Below are 25447 nucleotides of genomic sequence, written 5' to 3' on the forward strand. Positions count from 1 at the left end.
GCAGAGACCCAGTGGGACCTTGGCCTGCCCTGAAACAACTTGATGGATCTCAGTGCCGACTGTGGGACACTCCCCACCCACACCAGTGTAAGTTACGACTTCTGACATTAAAAGACAAATCATAGAACATTCTACATCGGACTTATTAGTTGTAAGCTTAGATTAAAAAAACACTTTTGATAGAAATAATTACCAGCGATTGTGCTCAACTCAGTTTTGTTCTCATGTACAGAACATGGACTGTTTTCTCCATGATTCCTAATATTAATGAAAAGCTGCAGGACACCTGCAGTTGTTATACTGCCAACCTGAAGGACCACTCATTGTACTTGTTTAACTGTTTGCTTTTTGTTAAAGTTTGTCTTTAGTATTAAATGCCGAGCTTCCTTTGAACACACACTGTGTTTGTCCTACAGCCTCAGCATATACCTTTACTTTTTTCTGCCTTAAAATTGCCAAACTGTATTTCTTTTGGATTTGGTAAGTATTTGAGTAGTTAAGTTAGAAGCATTTCCTTTGTTAATGCAGGTAGGAGGTCCTGTGTTGGAACAGGAGCTGTCTCTGTCCAGCACTCGCTGTCAAACAGAAAGTGGAGGCACCATCTTACTACAGTTGTTGGAATTTAAAACCCATCTACTTGAAGCTGTAGAGGAGCTGCATATTCGGAGGGTATAGTAGCAATCCTAAAATATGCCGTCAGTGCTTGGCTTTTTATATTCATGTCATATTGAAAAAAAATATTTTTGTTAAAATTCCAAGGACTATTCTTGTGACGGTACAACAGTAAACGTTTCTGATGTTTGTACCTAATCTGATAACCAGCAGGTGTCTGTCTTTTTTATGCAGGATCTTTTGATGTCATAATCTTAAAGCAGTGGTACCCAGCTATCGTAGCTTTTAATCCCTTACATCAACGCAGTATATTTTATATGTATGTATCACTGTATCACTGGTGCCATATTTCCCATGGTTATGACTAGTTTACCAAAAACTGATTTTTCCCTTCTCTTATTTGAATCATTTGTAGAGACGTAAGGTGCTAAAATTGACCAGTAATTCACAAGAATAAAGCTTTTAAAATAAATAAAAAATAAAGTTTTTAGGAATGTATGAATCAAATAACATCGTTTTGTGTCACAGGAATAAGTTTTATCTGTTCACTCATCCTGTTAATCATCTCACAAACCTGATTTTTCTCGCATCTCCCCTTCACGGGTCTGACCACAGGTTGGTCAGATGTAAATGTAAATGTACTGTATTCACTCTTTGTCCATTAAGTTACTGAAACTCAGCTATGCTATAGCTTTAAAAGAAATTCCAAAATATGTGAATTGTTTTCAACATTGGTTACTTTCTCTCTTCCACTGCGTCACTTCACATCACATTTAGTGAGTAGAACTTAGACACTAATGGCTCTAAGTCTGACTGAAGAGCATTGTATGTTCATAGCAATAGGAGGGGAGATGCTATTATACATCCTTTTGGCAATCGGCCAGGTACGATGCACATTGTGTCAAGATGGGGGTCACATAAACCATTTGGCCCCTGATCAATAAGTAGAAAGGAAATTTGTTTGAAAACGTAGCAGAAATAAATAATGCTTTCTGCCCTCCAGCAAGTTCTTTCAACTGGACAACACATTCTGAGTGTGCTTAAAGATTAGGGGAGCGAAAATGGGATGTTGGTCGTTTGTTGCCATTTTATTTTTATTGTTATGGTCATGTTAAGTGGGACACCAACATAGCTGGTAGATCAGTCTGATCCTCCTCAGGCGCTGCTGCTATCAAGTAGCTCTTTGTAGTTGTGCCGTTCATGGGGCGGAGAGGTTGAGAAGCGAGAGGATGTCATGATGGTGCCGGACATTCCTGAGCAGGTCAAATTCCAATGGGTTTGTTTTCTTTTTTTAATACAGTGCAACCCACTGCTTTAGTTTGTGAGAATGTGCTATACTGGCAGACTATAGTAGGTAGGAAAAGATGTGGAAGGTGAGTGCTGATTATATTTAATGTGAGCTGAGAAGCCTTTTGCAATTTTAGGAGTGAGATATAAATAAAAGCACATTGTGACTTATCACAATGGTGCATATAATGGAAAACTTTTGGGTAAACTATGTTTAACTTCTTCCAGCTAAACTATTAAATAAACCATCACTTTTTCATAGCCAGATACTTTTTTTTTCTTTTTTAACACCAGTAAAAACCATCCATTGGGAACAACAATAAAACCGTAAAGACATGTAGACTCATGGCAAATATATAATTTTCAGCTGATAAGAAAAATCATATATTTTGAGGTAACGTTTAGCAAAATATAAATTTAAAAATTTGACGGCCTTCAGCCCCAAGTTGAGCTACAGTTGCCTGTTTTGATTTACATGGAATACCAGGCTTAATAAAGCTTTCTAGTGTCTATTTAAACAAGTATACACTCGTACACACACACACGCACACACATGCACACATAATTATTCTTCAGTGGAAAAATAACAGCTTTATCTCCTGTGCACTCCTTTTTTTAAGTGCAATGCCACGCTGGTAGCTTAGTTTAATAGGAACTTATAAAATAAACTCAGTGAGTTAACCAGCTCCCACATGCACATAAAAAAGTCCCATGGATATAGAGAGCAATTGACTTTTACCTGCCTTCTCCGGGGAAAGAGGGAGGATAGGGATGGCTTTCCAGAAATATCACCTCCCCTCTAATGTTCCTTTCTTACTCTGTGTGCATCTGCAAAAGATACGGAGGCATGAACCAGGTTAGTGCAGATTGCAGTTCTGGCTCAACTCCAGACAGTTATTTGCCCACAGAATGAAAGAGATAACGGATTTTCAGTTTGTCAGATTGCATTGTACCGGCCATCGCACCATCTAAATTTGCTGTCATGTTATTTAATTTATTAGGTGCATCCAGGTTGCCTTGTGTTTGATGAATGAATTACTCCTCACTCAGTATGTGTGATTGGTCTTAGTTAGGGTGGGAGAAGGTCAGTTTTTATGTAAATGATGTCTGTCCGTGGTTCAGGATGCAGAGACACGCTTTGAGGAGCAGATCAGTAAACTGGTGTTGGAGAAACAGGAGCTGGAGTGGGAGAAGGTACGGCTAGGCCTAGCTGGCTTTGCATCAGCATCATTAGTAGCTACATTTTGGCACTTTACCAAAGGTTATGAGTGCTTGTATTCTTATTCAATAATTAGTACTTTTTAATATTTTATGCTTTGTTAGTCATTCCTTGTTTTAATCGTTTAGTCTTTTCCTGTATGTCAGGAATCCCTCCAACATCAAAGTGAAACAGTGGCAAACCAGCACACACAGTCACTCATCAATGTGAAGAAGCAGGTATGTTTTCACTGTATGGTTACAGTTTTTATGTCTTAACAAGGACTTTTAACAAAGCATTAAATCCCTCAGAACCTTTTCTTCTCTCAAGTTTCAGGCCAAAATAAGAAACATTGAGGAGGAGAAGGTATGAAGAGCTTCTTCCCAAACATGTCGACATGAAACTTAGAGTATTTTATTCAATTAATGTTTTTAGTGAAGTTGTAAATTCACTCATCTCAGTTGCACAATCTTGGCCCTTGGAGTAAATTCTTTTGTGCTGCACTTTGGTATTTATTGCTTTTTTGACGCTCACAATAATAATCTAACATTTCAGGGGAAATACCAGGTCAGTGCTGACTTAAAAGACAAGGAGATTAACAACTTGAAAGAAGAGCTGAAGTTGCTGCAGGTACTGAGATATGCAACACATTTGAATTACACACAACTGCTTTGTTAGGAAATAAAAAATAATAATGATAATAATTCACAGCTCGACATGCATGAAAATTCTCAACAATCATGACAACATGTGCATCCACATAGTGAGAATTAAAATGAATTGAATAAATAATAGCTTAAAAGAAACAGCAACAGCAAAGTCAATGCAGCACCTTATCACCTTGGTAACAGGAGCCCATTGGTTTAAAGCCATGTCCGTCTTACATGGAGTTTTGGGGTTATTTTTTCCATTGACTACACTTTCATTAAGCTGTTTTGCCATTGATGAATGGTGGGTGCAGTGGTTTGAGCCAAGATAAAGTTATGATTTGTTTCTCTCTGACAAAAGGGTATGCAGGAAGTAAGCCTTTCTCTGTTCCATCGTTCCACCAGGAACTGCTCCGATGCTGCACTACAATGGGTCTGTACCCATGTTGCAAATATTTCTGTATGAATCCTTTTACTGCATGACTTCAATCTCAAAAAGTGTGCGTGATCTCCACCCTGTTTATCATCCCTCCAGCACAAATTTGTTTTACTTCTGTTCTATTTTGATACCATGAGCACGGTTCTAAAATACCGTCTTCATTTCCACTTGAATTATTTCCATAGTGGACTGTTACTTTTCGCCCCTCATCACACACTTCCTCCCATGTTTCATCTTTGATGATAACATTCATCTCCAGCTCCCTGACATATGTGACTGTAAGCTTTTATGTATGTATGTGTGCTTAAAGGTGTTCCATTCCTGAAATGATTTTAAATAATTTATCAAATTTAGATAATGATAAAAATCTTTGGCGCATAAACAAAATTTATTTTGTAATTGTTTAAACAACTTTAAAATTTCCCCCTCAGACATTTGGTCTTTCTAATTAGTCCTTTCTCTAGCCTCTCCTGAAACCCAGAGTCTAATTTACCTGGCAGGGAAATGGCAGTAAAACCCACATTCTGTGCAATTTTCATTGCTCTCAATACTGATAAAGGTACTTCCACCCTTTTCACTCACCAGTGACCAGACTTTCTGGGTGCAGTTCATGCAATCATTTTTCATCTGAAGTTTTTTCCAGCTGCTTTGCTTAGAAAATAGAAGCATCTCAACATGCACTAGTGGACATACATTTTTTTCTAAACTGACTTGTTTCCTCATCATACATGAACCACTCACTCAGGTGAGGTTGTGCTGCCCTGTAACTTCATTTCAAAATAGGGGAGATCAAAGCCTCCTTGCTTTTTTGGGTAAACTAACAGCTTCACATACAGATGGGTAATGACTGAAAAAAATACAAGAGACTAGGGAGTATATTCATCCTAATAGTTTCTATTCAACCAAATAATGAGGGAGGGAGAATTTCCCATTTACCAAATATGATCTAATCTTAGTAATTAATCCACCATAATTCGCTTTGCACAGCTGTGACGTTTCCAGGGTGATCATAATGCTTAGATACCTAAATCTTGTGCTGACCAATTAAATGAAACCTTTTTATCCAATTGAGATGGTCTTTTACCCACCAGCATCATAGCTTCCAATTTGGATTTATTGATCTTGTCCCAAAATGCATCAAAACACCACAGCTTCTTCTCTCTGACTCTGTGTCTCACACAGACTAGTGCTCCCGCTTATCCCGTCACCTTTCTTTCTTTCTGTCTGTCTCTCACTATTCAGAAAAAATGATTTTAAGTGTTCAAAGAGAAAAGTAAACCAAGAAAGCTCTTGTCCAACAATAGTCATGGGTGGAGGGTTTTAGCACATAGGCCTGATCCAGTCTGGCTCCCAGAGTGTTCGTCTTCAGGCTTGACACCACAGAGGTGATATACAGCCATCCCCACGGTCCGCTGCACTTTAACAGCCCAGCCGTGTTACAGAGACAATAGAGACTGTTTTTGATATTCTATCTGGGAGACACTGACTGCCGGGTTTGGCCAAAGTGGGGCCCAGTTGTGTTGTGTTGGACATGGGCTAGTGGATTCCTTTAATTTAACACATTTTCACATCGGTGGCAGTAGGGATTGAAGTGATTTAATTGTCGTACCTTGACGATCTGCTAAATTACAAATTTGAGCTCCACTGGAACAATATGGTTCAATTAATCTGTAATTAAATCTAAAGAATTCATCACAGCAGTTATTTTATTCTCAGTAAATAACCTGGCTGATAGTATCCATAGAAATATAGTTCAGTATTTCTAGGTCGCAAAATCGAACTAATGATAGAGGTATAACTGCCCAGAACTGGATTATTCTATCTATCTGATTAATTATTAGAAGAGATAACTCAATATTTTGTGAAGAAATACAAAACAAAACTAACATTTGACAAAAATCAGAAAACACATAAACCCCTAACCCATAAATCAACTAGCAAGCAACCTCTAAAAAGTTATTTGATGGATATTTTCCACTATTAATCATTAGTGAACGTAATCATTGCATGCAGCCCTACATCAATACAGAGGGAGCACATTTGATCAAATATGTAAAATAATTACATGTACATGTGTGTACAATTATATATACTTTGATTATATTAGAGTGTTTATATATCAATACAAAATAAAAATTCATATTCAGGTTTGATAAAATGTGGTTAATCATATAGAAATATACTTTCAATTGAACCGATATTTATTATATGTCATGTAGACAAATGTAAACAAGTTTCAGTGTTGAAACAATAATTTTGTATGATGATGACCTCAATGTTAGCTGCTTTGAAGCTTTCGACTGTATCACATGATCTTCTTCACTAGATTTTTAGAATAAGTCCAGGTGTTATAGAATTGTAGATGATCCATAACAAACATCTCTGAACTCTTTAAGGACCTCTCATCCTCGTTGTCATAAAAAGTTGACAATCAGGGTTCATTCTTAGCAACTCAGTCTCACCTTCAGGTCCATTCACTAGCTGTCCTGTGTGTGTGTGTGTCGTGTCTTGATTTAATGTGTACACAGATGTGGTATATTGGGTTTGTGTGACGGAAATCTAATTAAATGTTTTGAGTCCTGAGAAGAAGTGTAGAAAACCTCAAGCTCACACACATTAAACACACACTGCTCTGCTCACCAGAGCTGAAACCCTTTATCTTGTTGATTTTCTTTTACTGCTGTTTTGCAGTTACTGAAGTACAACTTGGAGAAGAAATCAAGCGAGCTGGTAAGGAAGGATTCTCCTCTTGTACAAATTGTTGACAGAGGATGGGTGGGAGTAAGAAAAATTAAAAGAGGAGGATGAGGGAATGGTGCTAAGGAGAGATGGGTTTGGAGGGAAGAGCTCATCAGGAGTAACGGATAGGGAGTGTGTGACACTTTGAACTGCCAGCACAGCAGAGAAAATATCTCTATTAAAATATTTTATAACTGGGCCTCGCTCAGTTTAACCTTCTTCACATAACAGTGGCTCAGCAGAGTGAGTCGAAGCGAGCTGGTGTATTGGAGAGAGGCATGGGAGTGAGAATGAGGGTGAAGGGAGTGAGCGGGACAATGAGAGAGAAGAAAGGAATCTGCTCAGCTTGATACAGACAATCAAAGTATAATGGCAGTTTGAAGAGCGATAAAGTGCTCTGAGGCATGCGCTGAGTTAAACCATGATCCTCTCATTCACTTGACAGCTGTTTCCCCTGTAGTATTCTATGGCTGACAAAATGAGTACAGAGCCAGCAGCCAGTTAGCTTAGCTTGACAGAAAGACTGGAAGTGGGGGAAACAACTAGCTCGACTCTGTCCAAAGTTGAAACAAATCCACCTAGCAGAACCTCTAAAGCTCACTGATGTGTTGTTGTGTCTCACATGGTTAATCAACATAAAATCCAGTGTGTGAAAGCAACACGTTTAGGTTTTACAGAGGGTTATGTGCAATGTGAAGGCTATGTTTCTTGGTCGGGATAGGTGACATTCTGGAGCCTTGTCATCACTTTAGTAGGTCGATCTTGTCACCTGTGGACATAGTCAGGCCAGCTGTTTCCGTCTTTATGTGGGGCTTTACTAACCAGCTGTTAGCTGCAGCTTCATAGTTAACAGACAGACATGGGAGCGGTATCGATCTTATCATCAAACTCTTGGCAAAGCAAAGATGTGTATTTCCCTAAATGTCGAACCATTGCTTTAAGAAAAGAAATGTTTTACAGTTGAAGCATTTTCACATTTCCTCCTCATTCCTCTATGTATTCATTCAGTCATTCATTATTGCAGTATTTTTAGAGCCACGTTTGTATTGTTGCAGTGTTTCTGCACTGTACTTCACTGTACACAGATCTGTGTATTAATACAAACAGCATATTTTTTTTTTTTGATTTTTCTCTCTCATTTCCTCGTCTGTTTTTAACTGTGCCCCTTCCACAGGAACAGAAACTAGCTTTGCAGAGCAGGTCAAAGGACACCCACTTGAACCAGTTGGGGGAGGTTGAGAAACGTTTCAGTGCTCTGTCAAGGCAGTGTGCCATGGTCAAGCAGGGCCACGAGAAACTAGAGCAAAATGGTAATGAGTGGATGGATAGGTGGATCCATGCACAGTCAGACAGATATATGGATGCTCTTCCTTTGTTAGAGGCTGTAGGTTTACAAGTTACACCATGCTCAAAAGACACATCTGCACTAACAATGTGCTACATAGATCAGGATACATACAGTATGCGCCACTGAATGTTACTGAGCTAGTGTGAGTGTGCTGTTTATTAGATCTTACCAGAAGGGGCCCTGTTTTGACCCAGAACAGCCTGAATTCTTTAGGGTACGAATGTAACAAGGTGCTGGAAACAATTCACAGGGATGTTGGTCCGTACTGACTTGATACGGTGGTCTGACTCAGCTCTTTCAGAATTTTCCGCAGCACATTAGTCCTGAAAATTTCCAGTTTCACTTCATCTCAAAGATATTGTTTTGGGGTCTGGGTAACTGTCATGTTCCTTTAAATGCTGCTCCAGGATATTTTGACACAGAGTCACAGTGGCCATGAAGAGATCTCCTCGGTCAGCAACAGTGTAGTGTCAGACAGTACTCAGTTGCTACCACGGGGCTTTATGTGAGAATAAAACAGTCCCACAACGTTAATAAGAGCAGGCCAGGCTCCATGGATCCATGCTGTTGACAACAAGTATGCATCCTGCTGTTAAATGAGACATTTTGCTGCTCTTCAGCCGTCCGTTTCTATTAACCACGTTTCCAGTGTAGCTTCCTTTACTTGTTGCCAGCTGACAATAGAGGAGACGGGCGTTATTTTATGCTGCTGTAGCCCAAAAGCTTCAAGGTTCAGTGTGCTGTGTGTTCTGAGAGGACCTTTTGCCAAATGTTGTGTAGTTTTGGCCCCCGGAAATCCACTGAGTGAATGATTTTAGTGTTTGTCACTATTAATAAAGTTAAAGATGTTGCCAAATCCCAGCTCTCACAATCACAGCTGTTTAAATCACGTCTTGACCATCAGATGGTCCAGTCAGAGTAAACTAAGCTCTGTCATGTCATGAATGTTGACAGTAGTAGATTGTCTCTTCTCTGGAGGCTTATAGCACCATTTACAGTACTGTATAGACCGCTGACTTACATTAGCTTGCTATTGTTATCAGGACAAATGTCAATTTGAGATATGTGCTGTTAACACTAGAAGGCTTTACATTATCAAGTAACCACTGTAATCCTAAATTGCAGCAAGTTACGTCGTCACAGCTACTTTGCCAATTTAATGCACATTTATCTCAAACTCCTCCAGCACAGTATCTCTCTCTGTGTATAGGGCTCATTCTGCCGGCTATTGCATATTTAAAAAAGACTTGATGTAAGCCATCATTTACTAAAAGCAACATGGAACAACCAGAGTGACAACGACAATCTGATTTAAAAAACATTTTGAAAAAAGTTGCTTATTTTGAAGTTGTGAGTTGTATTGGATCCCTTCCTGCCTGCCTTCATGTGTCACTCATTAACAGTTATGTCAGACCATTGTAGTTACATCAAAGCATGATGTATGATGGTGTCTTACTGTGTGTTATTCTTATAGTCGATGAGGCCATGAAAAGAAATGCGAAACTGACTTCTGCAATTGAAAAACAAGAAGCAATTATTGTGTCACTAAAGAAGGTATGTGGAAAAGTGCCCTAACGTTTGGAATCATTTGAGGCAAGATGTCAGCACATTTGATGTAATATACATATCTAATCATGTGTCACACAAAATGCTTTTGCTCCTGAAGTTTACAAGCTGACTTGAGTAATTCCAGAGGACTTAACTCAAGTCAGCTTGAGTAATTCCAGAGGAATATTCTGGATAATTTTGTACTTCTGAAATGATTGAATGTATGGTGCTTTTCAGGAGTTGGAGGAGGTCGGTAACAAGCTGATCAAGGCCAAGATGTTAGCAGTTAGACATGACAAGAGCCAAAGTCCTACAGGCAGAGAGCAGCACATACAGCAGCTGCACCAGAAGCTGAACATGGTAAATGACAATCACTAAATAGGAATACATTTGTTTGTGCTAGCCCCAAAACGGGTTAATACTCATCTCTTATCACATCAAAATCAAACTATAGCTCTGACAATTTCCCAGGAAGCTAATAATGATGCATTATGTTTCTATATTCTGCATATATAGGAAACTGAAATGAATAAGAAGCTCATGGAGGAAAATGTAGCTCTAAGAGCAGAAAAGCAGGTGAGGAAGTAGAAAATAATCAGTAAATCATGTGACCGCTACCTTAACCACTGATACTTTGTAAGTGTGGGTGTTTTGGAGGTTGCCTTGCTGTCCAAAGTAATACTGAAAAAAGTGCTAGATTAAAAGTTAAGATTTCACGTTTTCACATTTTAAACTGCATTTGAGCTAAATCCGTCAATGTGGAGACCGATATTCCATGTGATGTTTGTGTGTCTGTGTGTATAGGAGGTGATGAGGTCTCTGCAGCAAGCCCAGCAGCTGTTGTTGAGTCAGACACAGACAGTAAGCAGAGTAGAGCTGGAGCTACAGACACAAAGAGAGCAGCACCAGGTCAGAGTCTTTTATGCTTTAGTGACTGTTCATATTACAACATGTACATTAGCACAGACTAGACACAGACAATGACTGATTTGTCTTAAATTGCCTTATTTTGAATATTTTTTTCTTGCCACCTGGTTGAGATTTATACCACGTTGTCCTGTCTGCCACCATATAATATATTCACGTTTTAGTTTAGATACAGTTAATAAAGTTAATGCATTATGTTTTCCATCCACACGTACTGTTCGCTCGCCTGGAGGGAATTCCTTTATATTTGCCACAAACGTTTACTTGGACTCAAGGATGAACTGATTAGATTTTGGTGGTCAAACTCAGTGGGACCTCACAAAACCTGTTTTTGACCATAACTGAAAAAGCCTCTACACTAATTATGACTAAATTTCACTCAAATCTTGTTTTACAGTTTGTAGTTTCTTTGCAGCAGCATCCATATCTGAAGTATTGTAGTCCAACACAAGCTCATTGGTTGTACTGATATTGAGCTTCAGGTGCTTGTTGCACCATGTGATGAAGCTCTCCATCAGTCCTCTGTGCTCCTCCTCCTGCAAAAACAGTCTCTAAGTGAAGACACCATGTTTCTAACTGGAAATTATTCACTGGAATCATACATGTAGTGATAACCTGCATTTCACCAAAAAATACACTTCATACATTTTATTAAATCCCCTCAAGGTTGTCACTGTATATATTATATGAGTCAGGACACACACGGGTGTAAATGCAGCTTGACTGGTTGGTGGAGGCAGACAACCGCAAGGTGGTAATTCTAGTTTTAATATTGATTTTAGATGAAATTGATTTAAATTAAAATTGTACTTACATTTTAACCTGAAATGAGCTCAAAAGTAGATAACAATCAAGAAAATAATAGAAACCCACTTTATAGTATAAACCTTACTAAATCATGAGAGGTGATGAACAGTTACTCCAGGGCAGACCTCCTGCATCTTCATCACCTTATTTACTGTCATAATTCATTTTATCTAAAAAATAAGTTTGGCCTTTTTCAATATTGCAGTTTCACATGAAGGTAAAGCTGTTTTGTCCACAAGCAGCCACAGCTGGCTGAAAAAGAAGAAGAGGGAAAGAGTTAATATGTCTAAAATAACTAATGATATATTTTACTGTACTTTCATTTTAAACAAAAACATGGAATGAAATTCTTGCCTGCAGTTACGGTGGATTTTAGACACATAGACACATGTTTGTTTTTTTTTCTTTTCAGACAGAGAAAGCGGAAAGACACATGGAAAAAGAAACACATTGTAATCATCCAGACTGGAATAAGAAATTATGTGATTTCAGTCTTAGTATGTTATAATTAAAAGGCTAATGAATATTTATAAGTAAGATGGAATCGTTTGTGTGAAGCTTTTTAAAATATGCTAAACTCAGCTGTGTCACTTTTGTCACTCTTCTTGACTTCCCCCTCTTTTGTGCAATTTTGGCTGCACTTTACCATCAGTTTTGTGCGTTAACTGATGTAAACAAATGTACATTATAATGGATTTTAGTGATAGGGAATGTGGTATATTTCTCCACCGAGGTAAAACCCTGCACCACCTATTGGTTCCACACAGATCAAGAATTTTTCAGGGTCTATTTAAATGATTATAGAGTGAATTTACAGGACAGAAATAAATGATGACCATCGTTTCTTCTCATAAATGTGATAAATGTGGTGTTGTATATCACACCATGTACATTGGTGAATATAATCCCGTCTGCAACTGAATGATAGTTAGTGTGTTTATTCTCCATTTATGGGCCTTACAGTTTATTATTCTCTTTTCTTCTCTCTGTACCCCCTTCTTATTTTTAATTCGCCTATTCATTCATTTATTAAAATCATGATTAAAATGACACAAGCCAACTGATTTGTATTAGCAAGAAGCCCTCTTTCTCCCTGCCATGTTTAAGACCTTCTGTTCGCGTTAAAATAAACACATAAAAATTTAGTACTGCATTAAAAATCCTATGGGTGATTAATTTTACTGCAGGCCCTTAAGCAGAAACATGAGGTGATGCGAGAGAAAAGCAAGGCAACGGAAGACAAGGTGGCCCAACTGATGGGGAGCTACGCTGCTTCCAAGACCAGCTGGGACAAAGAGGTAGAAGAAAAACTGTAGTGTGAGACAGGGCAGTATGATGGTGACGTTTTCATAAACAAAAGCATTCGTCAGAAACATCTGAAACGAGTGATCACGTCAGTTTTAATTTGTCTCTGTACGGTTGTATTAAACAGAAGGCAGTGTTTCTGGATCGCATCAAGAGTGAGCAGCAGGGCCTTCAAGCAGTGAACAAGGCTTACGACGAGCTTCATCAGAAACACACTGAACTGTCCTCACAGGCCAAAGTGCAGGCTAAGCATATATATGCATTGGAGGTACAGAGACAGACTGTAGATCCTGATTTGGCCAAAATGTAGCATGTAGTATGCAGTATGCAAAAAATATCTGCATGTCTTACCGATTTGATTGTGGGACACAGTTCTTCTGCTTTCCAAAAACCAAAACCAGCTAAGCCTGGCCTAGCATACTGCAAAATAAAGTGATTTAACAGTTGCATACTGCATACTACTATGAAAAACAGTGTGCGGTATAACGTACATACTGCATACTGCAATCGTCTGTAGTATGTAGTAGGCGGTTCCAAATACAGACAGACACAAACACAGTATAGTGGCCTATATGTAACCAAAACACACAGTAGCTAGTCATGTTAGCACAAATAGACTCGTGCATACATAGACAAAGCTGTAAGGCTGTCAGGATAAAGAATCAAATATAATTTCAATGCACTGTAGTGAGAGTGAGTGAATGAGATTAGCCACAGCTGCATGTGTTTTGGTGAACAGGTGAAATAAAAGCAATTCTCAATCTTGAGCCTGTGACTTTTTGTTTTTCTCTACACAGACGAGAGACAGCAGTCAGAGCCTCAGTGTTTCTACCCAACTCTTTCCCACTTTAGTGGAGGAAATCAGAGGGGAGGAAACTCTTAATGAACCCGTCTCCAGCTCTGAGCCACCTGGTTTTGGCAGCCTGCAGCACTTAGCATCCACTGAGACCAAAAAGTCAGACTGTCTGGAGGACACAGGAGCTGTGACTAGGCTGGATGCCACTGGAACAACTAGAGGTCAGCCAGCTAACTATAAACATACAGAAGATATAAATACTACACTGTTCTATTTTGAGAATTCAGCATTTTACTCAGAACACACAAACAATTAACAGACATTTTTGACTTATTGTACTTTATGAGCAGCTGTGGAAAACCTTTTTTCTAAACATGTATGTTGTCTTCTCCTTCAGGACAAGACCCGCCGAACCACCATCAGCACTCTCATTTTAAACAGCCCCTAAACCCTGCAAACCTGTTTACCTGCCCATTCACCAACAGCAGCCTGGTCAGCCTCTGTAGTCTTCCTGGAACAGCAAGCAGTGACAGCAGCATATTAAACGAACACAGAAACAACTCTAACACAAGTGAGACTGATTCTGGTGAAGTTTCAGATTTAATTCATGCTACTTCCTCTTTGTCTGATGATGGTCTGCTGATTAGCCATGTGAGAGGCACATCTGCTGCTTCAAGCCCTGGTCATAGGTCTGTTGATGGATCTGTAGACTTAAAGAGCAAAGGAAAGAGTAGTGAAGGGAATGGGGAAGTGAGTGAGAAAGAACATGGACTGAAAGATGTTGTGAAACGAGTAAAAAACAACAGTGAAGATGAGGAAAGAAATGAGGAGCAGCAGTATAATAGAGAAGCCCAAAGAAAAGATATGAAGGAGGGAGGGAACACTGGAGAAGAGAGAGGAAGGCTCATGGCCTCAACAGCAGATAGAGCAGACAGACGAGAGGATAGCCAGCGGTCAACAGGAGATGCAGGGGACACCAAACAGCCTGAAACAGAAACAAAAGATAGTGCAGAGGGAGTTGGGACAGACGGAGTGGAGGAGAGAGGAACGACAGGGCCACACACGCGAGAAACCCAAATACCAGCCCAGACGACGGCTGACACGACTATCGAGAAGAGCAGCACACAGCAGGTCATTGACTGCATGGATACTGAGCCACCACTGGCTGCCTGTGAGCCCTCAGACTGCTCTCAGACAGTCGGCGAGAAGGTTGCCGACTCCAGCCATGTGAACAAAGGGTTTGAGATTAGGAGAGAAGTACATATCTGTTCTGAGGAGCACCAAAGTGTTTGTCATGGGCCAAACTCTGTCACTCGAAAGGCGCAGCACCTCTGTCATGATGAGGCCCAAACCTCTGCTCAAGACTTGGCTCACCAAGTTTCTGAGAAAACCACGGAGGAGAAGCCATCTGGCACATCAGCTCCCAACATCCCCTCTGAACTTTCTGAACCTCTGAATCAGTCAAGTATTTGGAGCTCACAGACAAGTAATGCAGCATTACCTGCTCAGTCAAATAACATTGTCTGTATCCAAGAGACAACAGCAACACAAGCACAACCTTGTGATCCTTATGATATTACCAGTGACATGAAGCAAACAGATGAAATGTGTGATACACAAGTGAGAGAATATAGTGTGTTGGTGAGAGCAATGGTTGAACCACAAGCATTACCTCAAAGTCAGGAAATCTCAGAGCAGCAGCATGGACAGCTGAGGTCTCTGATAACTGATGATGAAGATGAGGATTCCTCTGCATATAAGCAGGTGGAAGGTCAGTCAAATGTAGACACACATGAAAACAATGATTGTGAGACTGCCCAAGAACCTGTGGAAGAATCCAACTTGAAGGATGTCTGTGCTGATTTCACAATGGATACTGAGGAAACTGAATCTGAGACCGGCAGCTATCGGGAGCACGTGAAAAATGACGAAGTAGAAGATGATGGAGATGCAAAGAGGATTAAAACTGATGTCCATCCAAGTCTTGAGAATGAGAATGATGCTTTGCCAGAGACCAGCAGCAAGAAGTGTTATGTAGAGTCTCCAGCGAAAGAAATGCCTCTTGAAGACACTAATGAATTGTCTCTGCCCAGCAGCAAGACTTCCAGGTCGTCATTTGACTGGGGCAGCACTCAGAGAAGAACAGTAGGCACAGATGTCTCCGTCCTGCATCACTGTGTTCAGGTATTACAATTAAAACATGCAAGCATTACCATTTAGTGGCCTTCAAGAGAACCTTGAAAGTCAACATTTCACTCACTACTTTGCAGTCATTTGGGGATGCAGCTTTACACAAAGGCTTGATTTAGACTAAGAAATGTGTTAAGGCACATATGAGCAGAAGATTTGCACTGGTTATTTTGGTGTGTGTAAAACACCAGTGTATTTTCAGGGATCCACTGTGTTTGAGCAAAATACAAGAGGTCCTGGTGGTGAGCAGCCCTCCAGCGCAATACCCATGTTCCTCAAAAGCAAACACAACAAAGGTGATTGTCGCGCTTATACCTTATGATCCCTTCCATTAAAAAGCGTCATGTCCTCGTGGAACACAGTCGTGCTGCACTGTTGCTCCACTGGTAACCTTTGACACAGTGAACTCGGCATACGTCTGTAGCTCGTACCATCTCTACTAATCATTCATTCTTATATTCTCGCTGATCTTCTCACCTCATTCTTCCTAGTCCCCATGGTGGCGACCAGAGCGTCAGATCTGTTGAATGCCTCCAGTTTCTCTGGGACTGCGGCTTCCTCGAGGAGACACCAGCGGGGAGAATGGACGGATATTGGAGAGACAGTAACAGCAGACATGGTCAGTTACAGAAGCTGTAATGAAGTAAGAAGCTGCTCCTTGTGACAAACTCACAAACTGATACTCAAAGATGACACTATAAACCATCAACCTGATCCAAATGTTACAGGTAGCAGGTAAAATAGCATGATGATTTACAGTACATGCCCCTACATCTCATATGATGTATTAACGATTCCTCGCTGTATGAGCTCATCCTCCACCTATGTGGAAAGTTGAATTTCAGCTGTTAAAACCCATGGCCAGTTATATTTAATCACAGCAAAGCCACAACATTGTTCCACATTACACCTCAACGCTGAACCGCAGGAAATGACCACAGTGTGATGTTCACGTAGAAACATGATGACCCTTAGAAAATATTTTCTCCATCACACAAATTGGTTTGAGGTTGCTTCATCATCACGAGTGGACCTCAAGGGAAATTTGTGCTCGAGCTTAATGAATATGTCCGTTCTATCAAGCTGACATGTCGTCATAAGAACTAGACGTTCGAATGCTTTTTCAACATTTCTGTGGTCCAAAAAAAACATGAGAGCAAGCAAATAATAGCAGAGGCCAACACATTTAACAGGATGTAGAGAATATCTGAGAAATATTTCAGGTGTATGAAACTTTGACAAATGTTAAGTCAGGTGTTGAGTGAAGGGATGTAGCTGATGTATGCTGAATTCATAGACATCCTGTAGACAGCCAGACAGACAGAGAACGAATGACCTGTGGATGAAAATCTACCTAATGATGCTTGGGTACCTCTCCTCTCTCACTTACTCAGTCTTTATCCATCCCCTCACTCTCTCACTTCATCATCCATCTCTCACTCACTCACTTTCTCCGTCCTCTTGCTAGTTCTCTCTTTTTCATTCTCTGCTTCGCTTTTGCACTCTCACACACTCTCATGCTCTCTTTTGTCACCATCACCACAAACTGTCACTCTGTGTTTTATAAGATCCAGGTGCTGGCAATTGAGGGAGATAGAGTGCAATATGCCGAGAGTATGAGAAAGAAAAAGTGCTCTGATAGTTAAACAAATTGCAGTGAGGGCCAAAGCCCTTATTTTCTGCAGACTCTGAACACTGGGAATGTCACACAGAGTTCAGTCTGGGCCCGGCTACTTTCTCTGGTCTGGATACTGTTACATATCAATTGCCACTGGTTATTGTCTGCTCTGCATTTGTTTATCGCTTAATGCTCCTTTTACTACAGCGTTTCCTGAGAAGGCACTGAGGCCTGAGAAAGAATGAATACTTTAGCTGCTTTTTCTTTACGGGCTAAATATGAAGCATCCGCTGTTTCACTTTACAAGTTTGAGCTCTACTATTTGTACTTGTTGCTGTCATTTGTACATAGGAGAGCAGAGCACCTCTGTCCATCACTTCTTTTCCAGTCTCCACATCCTCCATCACAGTCAGCAGACTGTCATGGCAGACCACCCCAGGGTAAGTCCGTATACCCAACATATAGACAGCACCCATCTGTTGAACTAGAATAGATTAGAATTTTTACTACCATTGTAGTTTCAAGGTAGTTTTAACTGTTATGGCAGATTTTATGTAGAATTTTGAGGGGAAATTCACCTTAAAGCTAAAATCCATAGTGTCACATGTTGTTGGGAAGAGGGTTGTGTCATCAGAGGTTGCAGATCATCCAGATTCACCCGTGTTGTTTGAGCCTGATGTGGTCTCACATATCTAGTTAGCTGAATGAAAATGTTCTGGACCAGCCAGGTATCATTCTTGATAATTTAGTATTTACAAAAACCATGGAATTAAACACTAAATTAACATAGGTGGCTACAGATTATGCAGTGTTGATGTATTTCACCAACAGTAACATTTATGCAGAGCAGACCTTATTGGTGTTACTGCCGCCCACCCAGAGCATGTGAGTGAGGACAAACACAGTGTGACTGTCATTGCCTAACACTGCTGAGGCAGCAGCTTTAGCACAATAAGTTACACATTTCTAACTCATTATTTTTAAGTGGTGTCATAATGCTACTTGTTGTATCTGTGAGTTCTATCATTGGGAGTGACAGTGTTGTATTTGCTGACTAAAACTAGTTAATGTCATTTCTCCTTATAACAGGTGTAACAGAGCTCCTACCTCAGCTGCAGGTCCGAGTCGTTCAGAGTCAGACTGGGAACTCCCCTGCTCCCAGGAGAGGGAAGACCAACAGTCATCATTCAGAGCCCAGATCTCTAAAATCGAACAGTTCCTCAACACAGAGAGGCTCCGTCTGCCCAAAAGACGAAGAACTGACGACTAAACCACCAACCTGTTCTGCTGAGGGATGTTACCTGTTCTGCTGAGGGATGTTACTGTGTCTTCTTCTTCTGCTGTAGCACGTTCGGTAACTACTGGTAGTGCAGGTTTAAATGTTCACTTTTACTGTATCGATGTTTTAATGATTCTTTTCAACCCCAAAAACTCTCCTCACATTACTTTTCAATGAGTTTTATTTGCAAAGCTATAAGAACCTAAGCTGTGGAAACCTTTTCAATCAAGGGGAGAAACAGCTCTGTTCGTTTGTTGTTGTGTTGGCACTATACTATATTTAAAAAAAAAAAGATTTTAACATGCAGTTGTATGTTGTATGTATGCATATGAAGCAGTGTTTAAATGTATGCGTGTCATACATTCAAAAAATAAAATGTTGGGCTTTACTTGGTTCTAACTGTGATATGTCCCTCTCTTCACAAGGATATTTTGATCAACAGGGACAGAACAGCCATCCCTCTGCTGCCTCACTGACCAGGGCATCATAACTTGGCACAACAGCTTGCTGTTTTTTTTTATAGACGAGACAAATTTATTGAAACAACAAAACTGCCACTGCAAGCCGAGCGTGTCACAGCAAACAGCCAGACAAATAAACAACAAAGGCCAAACACTGTTAAGAAGGCCCGCAACTGTTAACATGCTAATTAACATTAATTAGCGTCATGGCCAATCAGAGTTGCAGGTCTCAGAGGAGCTCTAATTGTGGAGTCACCTTTGGTCGACACCACGTTGTATGTGCTGCTGCTGCTGCTGTTGGAGCAATTAGGAGTTGGGACACAACTGGTTAGAATCTGTTAACACGCATTAACATAAATTAAGAGATAACAATTAGAACAATTAGTACAACCCCCCAAAGCTAATTAACAAAAATCAATTAGCAAACATGCAGTCTAATTAACACTTGATAACACAAGCCTCTCGTTAACTTTATGTTCCCTGTGAGGATGATGGAGAAAAGAACATATGGCCCTGTGTGAGCATGAGGCAGGCGACCACAGATACTTGACTTCTTTGTTTCTGCACGTCTGATGTATTTTAATGAACTGACAAAGATTTTGGAAGTGGGCCGGTATAATCGAGTTTTAGTAAAGTGAACATCCTCTGAGCTGAGCAGTAAGTTGTCTTGTTTCTCCCTGGATCAGCTTACAGGACGGTGTAGCAGGTTTGATGAAGAGGTAGAGTGGCAGTAAAGTCATCCTGCAAACAGATCTATTCATTTGCGTTTGATAGGTAAAATCTCACAACATCACTGTGAAGGACAGGGTCACCTTGGTGGCTAATATGGAGAAAAATGGCTTCTTCTTTTTATTCTTTTGTGTGCTCAGGCTCACCTCTAAGCTGTGCTGGTTGTCACATGATGTGTTCCCACCAGAACTGAACTAAAAGAAGACCCTCTGACATTCTTTTAAAATCCAGCCTCTCTTTCTTAACCTATAAGGGTTACAGTGCATACAGCGAAGGGGCTAAGTATGGCTGTAGTTCTTTGGCTATGCCCATTACACTTTCAGTCAATTGGGAATGAGAACAGCAACAAAAGGGAGTTATGAAAAGTATGAAACATGCTTTTGTGTAAGAAAGTCAAGCATTTGTCAGGTTTTTCTCATGCAACGAAAAACTACAAATGAAACTAGCTAGACTAAAATTCTAAAATTTCAAACTCCTGATGCAGTACAGGTGCACGGAAAGTTTCGGTGTACAGATGCGAAGCTGCCCCCGTTGACTCTGCTCTGTGGAGCTCTCACAAACATTCTGCTCACATACTGAAATTAACAGCGCACATTTTGATGGTGGCACAAGGTCTCCGCTTGGTCCATCTTACTACACTTACTGATAATGAATACGCCTGAATGTTAATGCGCTCATAAAGAAAACTGGAGCGTTTGAGTGGCTCTGCCCACCACCGCTGACCCTTATCCTTATTGGGAGGAAGGGAGGGGAGGGGAGGAGAGGTGGGGGAGGTGTGGAATATAAAGGAGTTAATTTTAATACACTCTCATACACAAACACGCACATTCGGTCTCTCTCTCACGTACAGTTTCTGTCCCTTCTGCCTCTCTCTCGCTCTCTGTCACACACACACACACAGCCTGGGTTATGAAGTGTTGGTGCTTTGAAACAGTCAATTACCCTCTGGCTAGGGAGGATACCTGCTGTTAATTACTGCTCAGTGTTTTATATGGAGAGTAAATAAAGGGACCGCTGACATTCACATTCCATCAATGTGTCCCCCAGCACACTGTGTGTAAGTGTGTGTTATTTGATGTGAAGATAACCCCTCAGACTTGGAACACTTTAGACTCATCTTGTATCACAGACTGAACAGTCTGTGCGTCTGCATCACCTGCTCTATCACTTCCTGTATTTCTGCAGAACAATAGAATGGGTCAAGTGTAAATGTATGTTTTAGTTGTGCCTAACAAGTATTTGTCCCACTTTATTTCATGTTAGCTTCAACAGACCTTGAACCCTTACACTGACAAAATGCAAATGACAACACAGTGCAGTGCAGTAACGGACAGTACACACTAGCAAAACCCGCCGCCTCCCCTCCCCCTGGCTCAAGTACACAGGCCCATACAGTAAAAGAGCAGTCACAAGTTTGAATCCAAGCCTGATTTACTGCTCCATTTTATTGAGATTCTGTGCACGAGAAGGGAGGAAAGCAATATATTTGCCAATCCTCCAGCTAAATGGGTCTCAGTGCTAAACATTGTTGAATATCCCGGGGTTGTGGGGTTATGTTTTGTCATATTATACCTCTTTGCCTCAATAGCCATCACAGTAAATCTGGTCGGGAAGTCGTATTAAACGGTGGAGTAGATGTCTGCTGAGTGCAATCCTGGCACTCTGAGTGTACTCTGCAGTCCTCCAGTGAAGAAGTGCAGCTGCTCCTTTGGCCCTGTAAAAACACTTAAATGAGCAGATTATTATGGATAGAGAAGATTCTGCTCCCCTTAACTCACCTTTTTCCTCATTGTTTCTATGGAAACTCTTCTAACAAATATTGATTTAATATTTTCAGTTCAATTTAAAACACTTTCCTGTGTTGATAAAGGCAATTAACATGGGTGCTAGATGCCCTCCTACCACTGAAACACATCTCCTTGTCACGTGCACCTGTTGATTCCGAGACCATAACACTGTGCATTTTTTAAATCCACTTTTAGGTTTTGGAAAATATTTCTACTACTGTACAGCTGTTAGTTCAGGTTATTTCTGTCTGATGTGGAAATCAGTGAGCAGACTCTTAACACCTGCTTGAATTGTTGAATCTGTTGCAGTAAACATCCAGTCTGCATTAGCTTTGGTCCGCGTTGGGTTGTTGTTGATAGTGGGGTTGAAGTTCAGGGCTTTAGTGAAAGCTCTCGAGTTGAGGGAGACTGTGAGTTTTCCATTCCGGAGAGAGATCTTAAACGTGAAATATTACTATGGTAACACACCCCCTGTGAGGCTAACCTGCTCGCTGGCAGGTTTTCTTCGTCAAACTGACTTTCTCTGTCACTCCTCCCCTCCTGCTCAGCCCGAATGAGCTGTCTGGCACACTGTTTCATTTCCTCGTTCATAAAGTAATTTCAGAGCACATTCATATGCAGAAATTTGAGGACTGGGACTTCTTTAACAAGACCCTCTTATGATCAATCTATGGACAGAGGCAGTGAACTCTACTGCAGGAATCACTGTTTAAATAAAACAAATGTGTGTGAAGCTTTAGACACACTAGACACCGCTCAGTCAACAATCATGTTGTGATTGGTCGCACTGGTGGAACTTTCCTTTCATAGTTAGCATATCATGTTGGACATTATATGAATATTTCTGAGTGAGGATGATTGTGCTGCAGCTGAATACACTTCTGAAACTTGACTAAATGTAGTTTAAAAGTGAGTTTTGGAATATAAGCTGCACATGTGTAGTATATGTGGCACTTTAGTCACTGTTTAAATGTACACGTGTTGAAATACAATAAATGCTCGAGTTGAGGGAGACTGTGAGTTTTCCATTCCGGAGAGAGATGCTAAATGCTATTGAGCAAGAGTTTTAGATGTATAATAGACATGTCACATTTACAGTCAGTTTGAACCTGGACAATTTTTCAGCTGCAATCATTATTAGTGGGTCAGCCTATGACTTTCGCTCCATATATAAACTGTTTGATCCGTTTGATCCATATTCTCATCTTCAGTTGCTGCATTTTGTCCCCGTCAGGTTACAGCTGAATAAATATTGGCTGTTTAAAACTTGAACGTAACATACGGTAGCATTCCAGCACCTTTTTTTTTATCCCTTAAGGAAATTCAGGTCTGGTAAATGATGAATGAGTGGACTGTGTTGAATAAAATATATTAGTGTTAGCATCTTGACTTGATTTACAGTACATCGAAATGTTTAAAACACAGCAGCATTAAGGGGTTACGTGAGAAGAGGTTCTTGATGTGGAGCAGAGGGACTAAAAGCATGGCTCTGGTCCTGTAAGGGTGCCCCGTGGTGTTTTCTTGTAAACAAACAAACAGGGTCCCACTCCTAAAGGCAATCTGTCATTGTGCTACCAGTGATCACAGGGTGGCTTTAAGGTGAAGCTGTGCAGCTGCTGTTCCAGCTTTTAGACAGAGGCAGACATCTCAACCATCACTATACACCAAGCTGTTTCTGTTATTTAACCTATCCTTAATTTTATAAATGCGTTGGACAAAAAAGTAGAAACACATGTCAATATAAGGAAATATAATTCCACAACCTCAAAAATAACTACACAGTTGAATCAGCACCTCAGTTTCAAGTGACCATAAGGTTTAGTGCAGGACTGCTGTGACCACATTAGTTTTAACTAGGTGTACTTAATCAACTGCCAACATACTATTTTAACTGTTTCATTATAGTATTTGTTTTAATTGAGTTTCTGAGACTGTTTGATGTGGTCTTCAGCTCAACACTAATGCTGTAAGGGGTAGGTCCCTCTACATTCGCTTCGTTTCATTTACCGCCACACTGTTCTGTGCTCACATTCACTGTGCAATGTGCAGTGAAACAACAGGCTAATGCAAAAACTGTACAATAGCAATGTTATCATTTTATGGAGCTATTTTGTTTTTCCTTCTCATCATGTCACGTAGCTGAGTTTAAGAAAGTGGATTTAAGTCTAAACCGGTCCATCCCAAAACAAATCTGTGAAAATCTCTCATCAGCTACAGGATGTGTGAGTTAATACTCACAGTAAATCAGCTAACTAACGCTTTAACAGCTGATCACATCAGAAGAATTAAAAGAAACGAAAACAGCAGACGTCTAAACTAAACCCCTTCAGTGTTCTCTCCACCCAGCGCTTCTTATTCTCAGGTTTGAAATACCGTTGCGCCGTTTGTCTTCTGTGGTTTCTATCTCTGCACATTTTTACTGCGGTGAAACCTCATGACGCTGATAAATAACAGGCTTCACCTTTCCTTAGCGGGGCTCGGCATGACTGACTGCACTCCTGGTCTCTCTGAGAGTGCGTCCTCAGCTGTGAATCACTTGTGTTCAGCACAGGCCTACGCTCACAAGTGCACACATAGTCTCGTCTTTCACCTGCGGGGAGCGAGCAGAGCGGACAAGATAATCTCTGAAACGTCGCCCTGCTGTCAAAGGTCAGCAGAGTTCAAAGGTCGTCCTCCACATCATTTATAGGCTCTTAAATAAGCCCAGGCCTCATGCTCCAGCTAACTCTCCCTTTTCAAACAGTTATCAGACTCTGCAAGTTGCGATTTATCTCCCTGATGTGCATGTCTGCATATTGCTGATGAAACAGTGAAGGAAAGAGAGCATTGTAGGAAGAAGAAAAGATATCTAAGAGAGAAAGAAAGACAATAAATGCAGCAAAAGAAGAAGACAAAGATGGAAGATACAGAGCAGTGGTTGTGAAAGTGTGGTCGGGAGACCTTGTGTGTCCCCTGTGCTCCAGGATTTTACCAGAGCTGAAATCATTACCACTCGAACCTTTAGACGCTCATGTAAAAGTCATAAACAGAACAAGCCCCCTCTAAACTACAAGTATTTGGGCGCATACCACTTCCTTTTTTCTTCTAGTGTTTCTGTGTGTTTATTTATAAAGCCTCGGGTTTGAATGCAGCACGACTCGATCGCTCACCTACCTAGGTGACGTGACTTAAAAGTGAGCACAAAGTGATGCAGGACAAACAGAGGGTGTGAAAAAGGTTGCTTTTAATGTTTATGATCATTAACATTGGCTTCATCTGGGGTTCCATCAACATGAATCTTTCACCATGTAACTGACCAAATGCATCGTCTGCGTCTGTCACCGGTGTTTGCTCCTGATTCTCAAACTCTACAAAACTAGTCAATGAACTCAAAGCTGGAGTTTCTAAAGCAGGTCGTCACCCAAACTACTCCGAGGCAAGTCCCTGAGACAGAGAGCTAAAAGTGCTCTGTGACCTAATGTGAGTACAGAACGGGTCTGCGCCATAAAAAAAACCTTTGTGAACCCTTAAAAACGTGCCAGAGCCACAGGCAGAGAGGATAAGAGAGGGAAAGATAGGATGGAGTGAGAGATAGAGGAGCCGCTCAGCTCGGTGATACTCTGAGGACTCTGCTTGTGACAGAATTATCCTCCGCGGAGGACCACCGTGGCAGCAGACATACGTTTCTGATTTCCTGGGAAGGCTTTAACTTCTTATGGGTACATGGTCCTCCCACAGACCAACACTGTCA

The 25447-nt window shown here is 40.7% G+C and overlaps 1 protein-coding gene across 1 annotated transcript; it reads left to right on the forward strand.

The window, feature by feature from the left end:
- Window positions 1-42: 42 nt before the first annotated feature.
- Window positions 43-18731, forward strand: LOC121607655 (myosin-4-like). Its single transcript, XM_041938577.1, has 20 exons — window positions 43-87; window positions 529-669; window positions 3022-3093; window positions 3265-3336; window positions 3428-3463; window positions 3653-3727; window positions 6875-6913; window positions 8097-8232; window positions 9745-9824; window positions 10056-10178; window positions 10335-10394; window positions 10623-10727; window positions 12740-12850; window positions 12985-13125; window positions 13655-13874; window positions 14312-15837; window positions 16046-16139; window positions 16335-16462; window positions 17813-17901; window positions 18551-18731. The coding sequence occupies exons 1-20, from the start codon at window positions 43-45 to the stop codon at window positions 18729-18731; spliced, it is 3474 nt and encodes a 1157-aa protein (XP_041794511.1).
- Window positions 18732-25447: the final 6716 nt, after the last annotated feature.

This window comes from Chelmon rostratus, chromosome 6 (genome assembly GCF_017976325.1).
Source record: "Chelmon rostratus isolate fCheRos1 chromosome 6, fCheRos1.pri, whole genome shotgun sequence".
In the NCBI taxonomy this organism is placed as follows: Eukaryota; Metazoa; Chordata; class Actinopteri; order Chaetodontiformes; family Chaetodontidae; genus Chelmon; species Chelmon rostratus.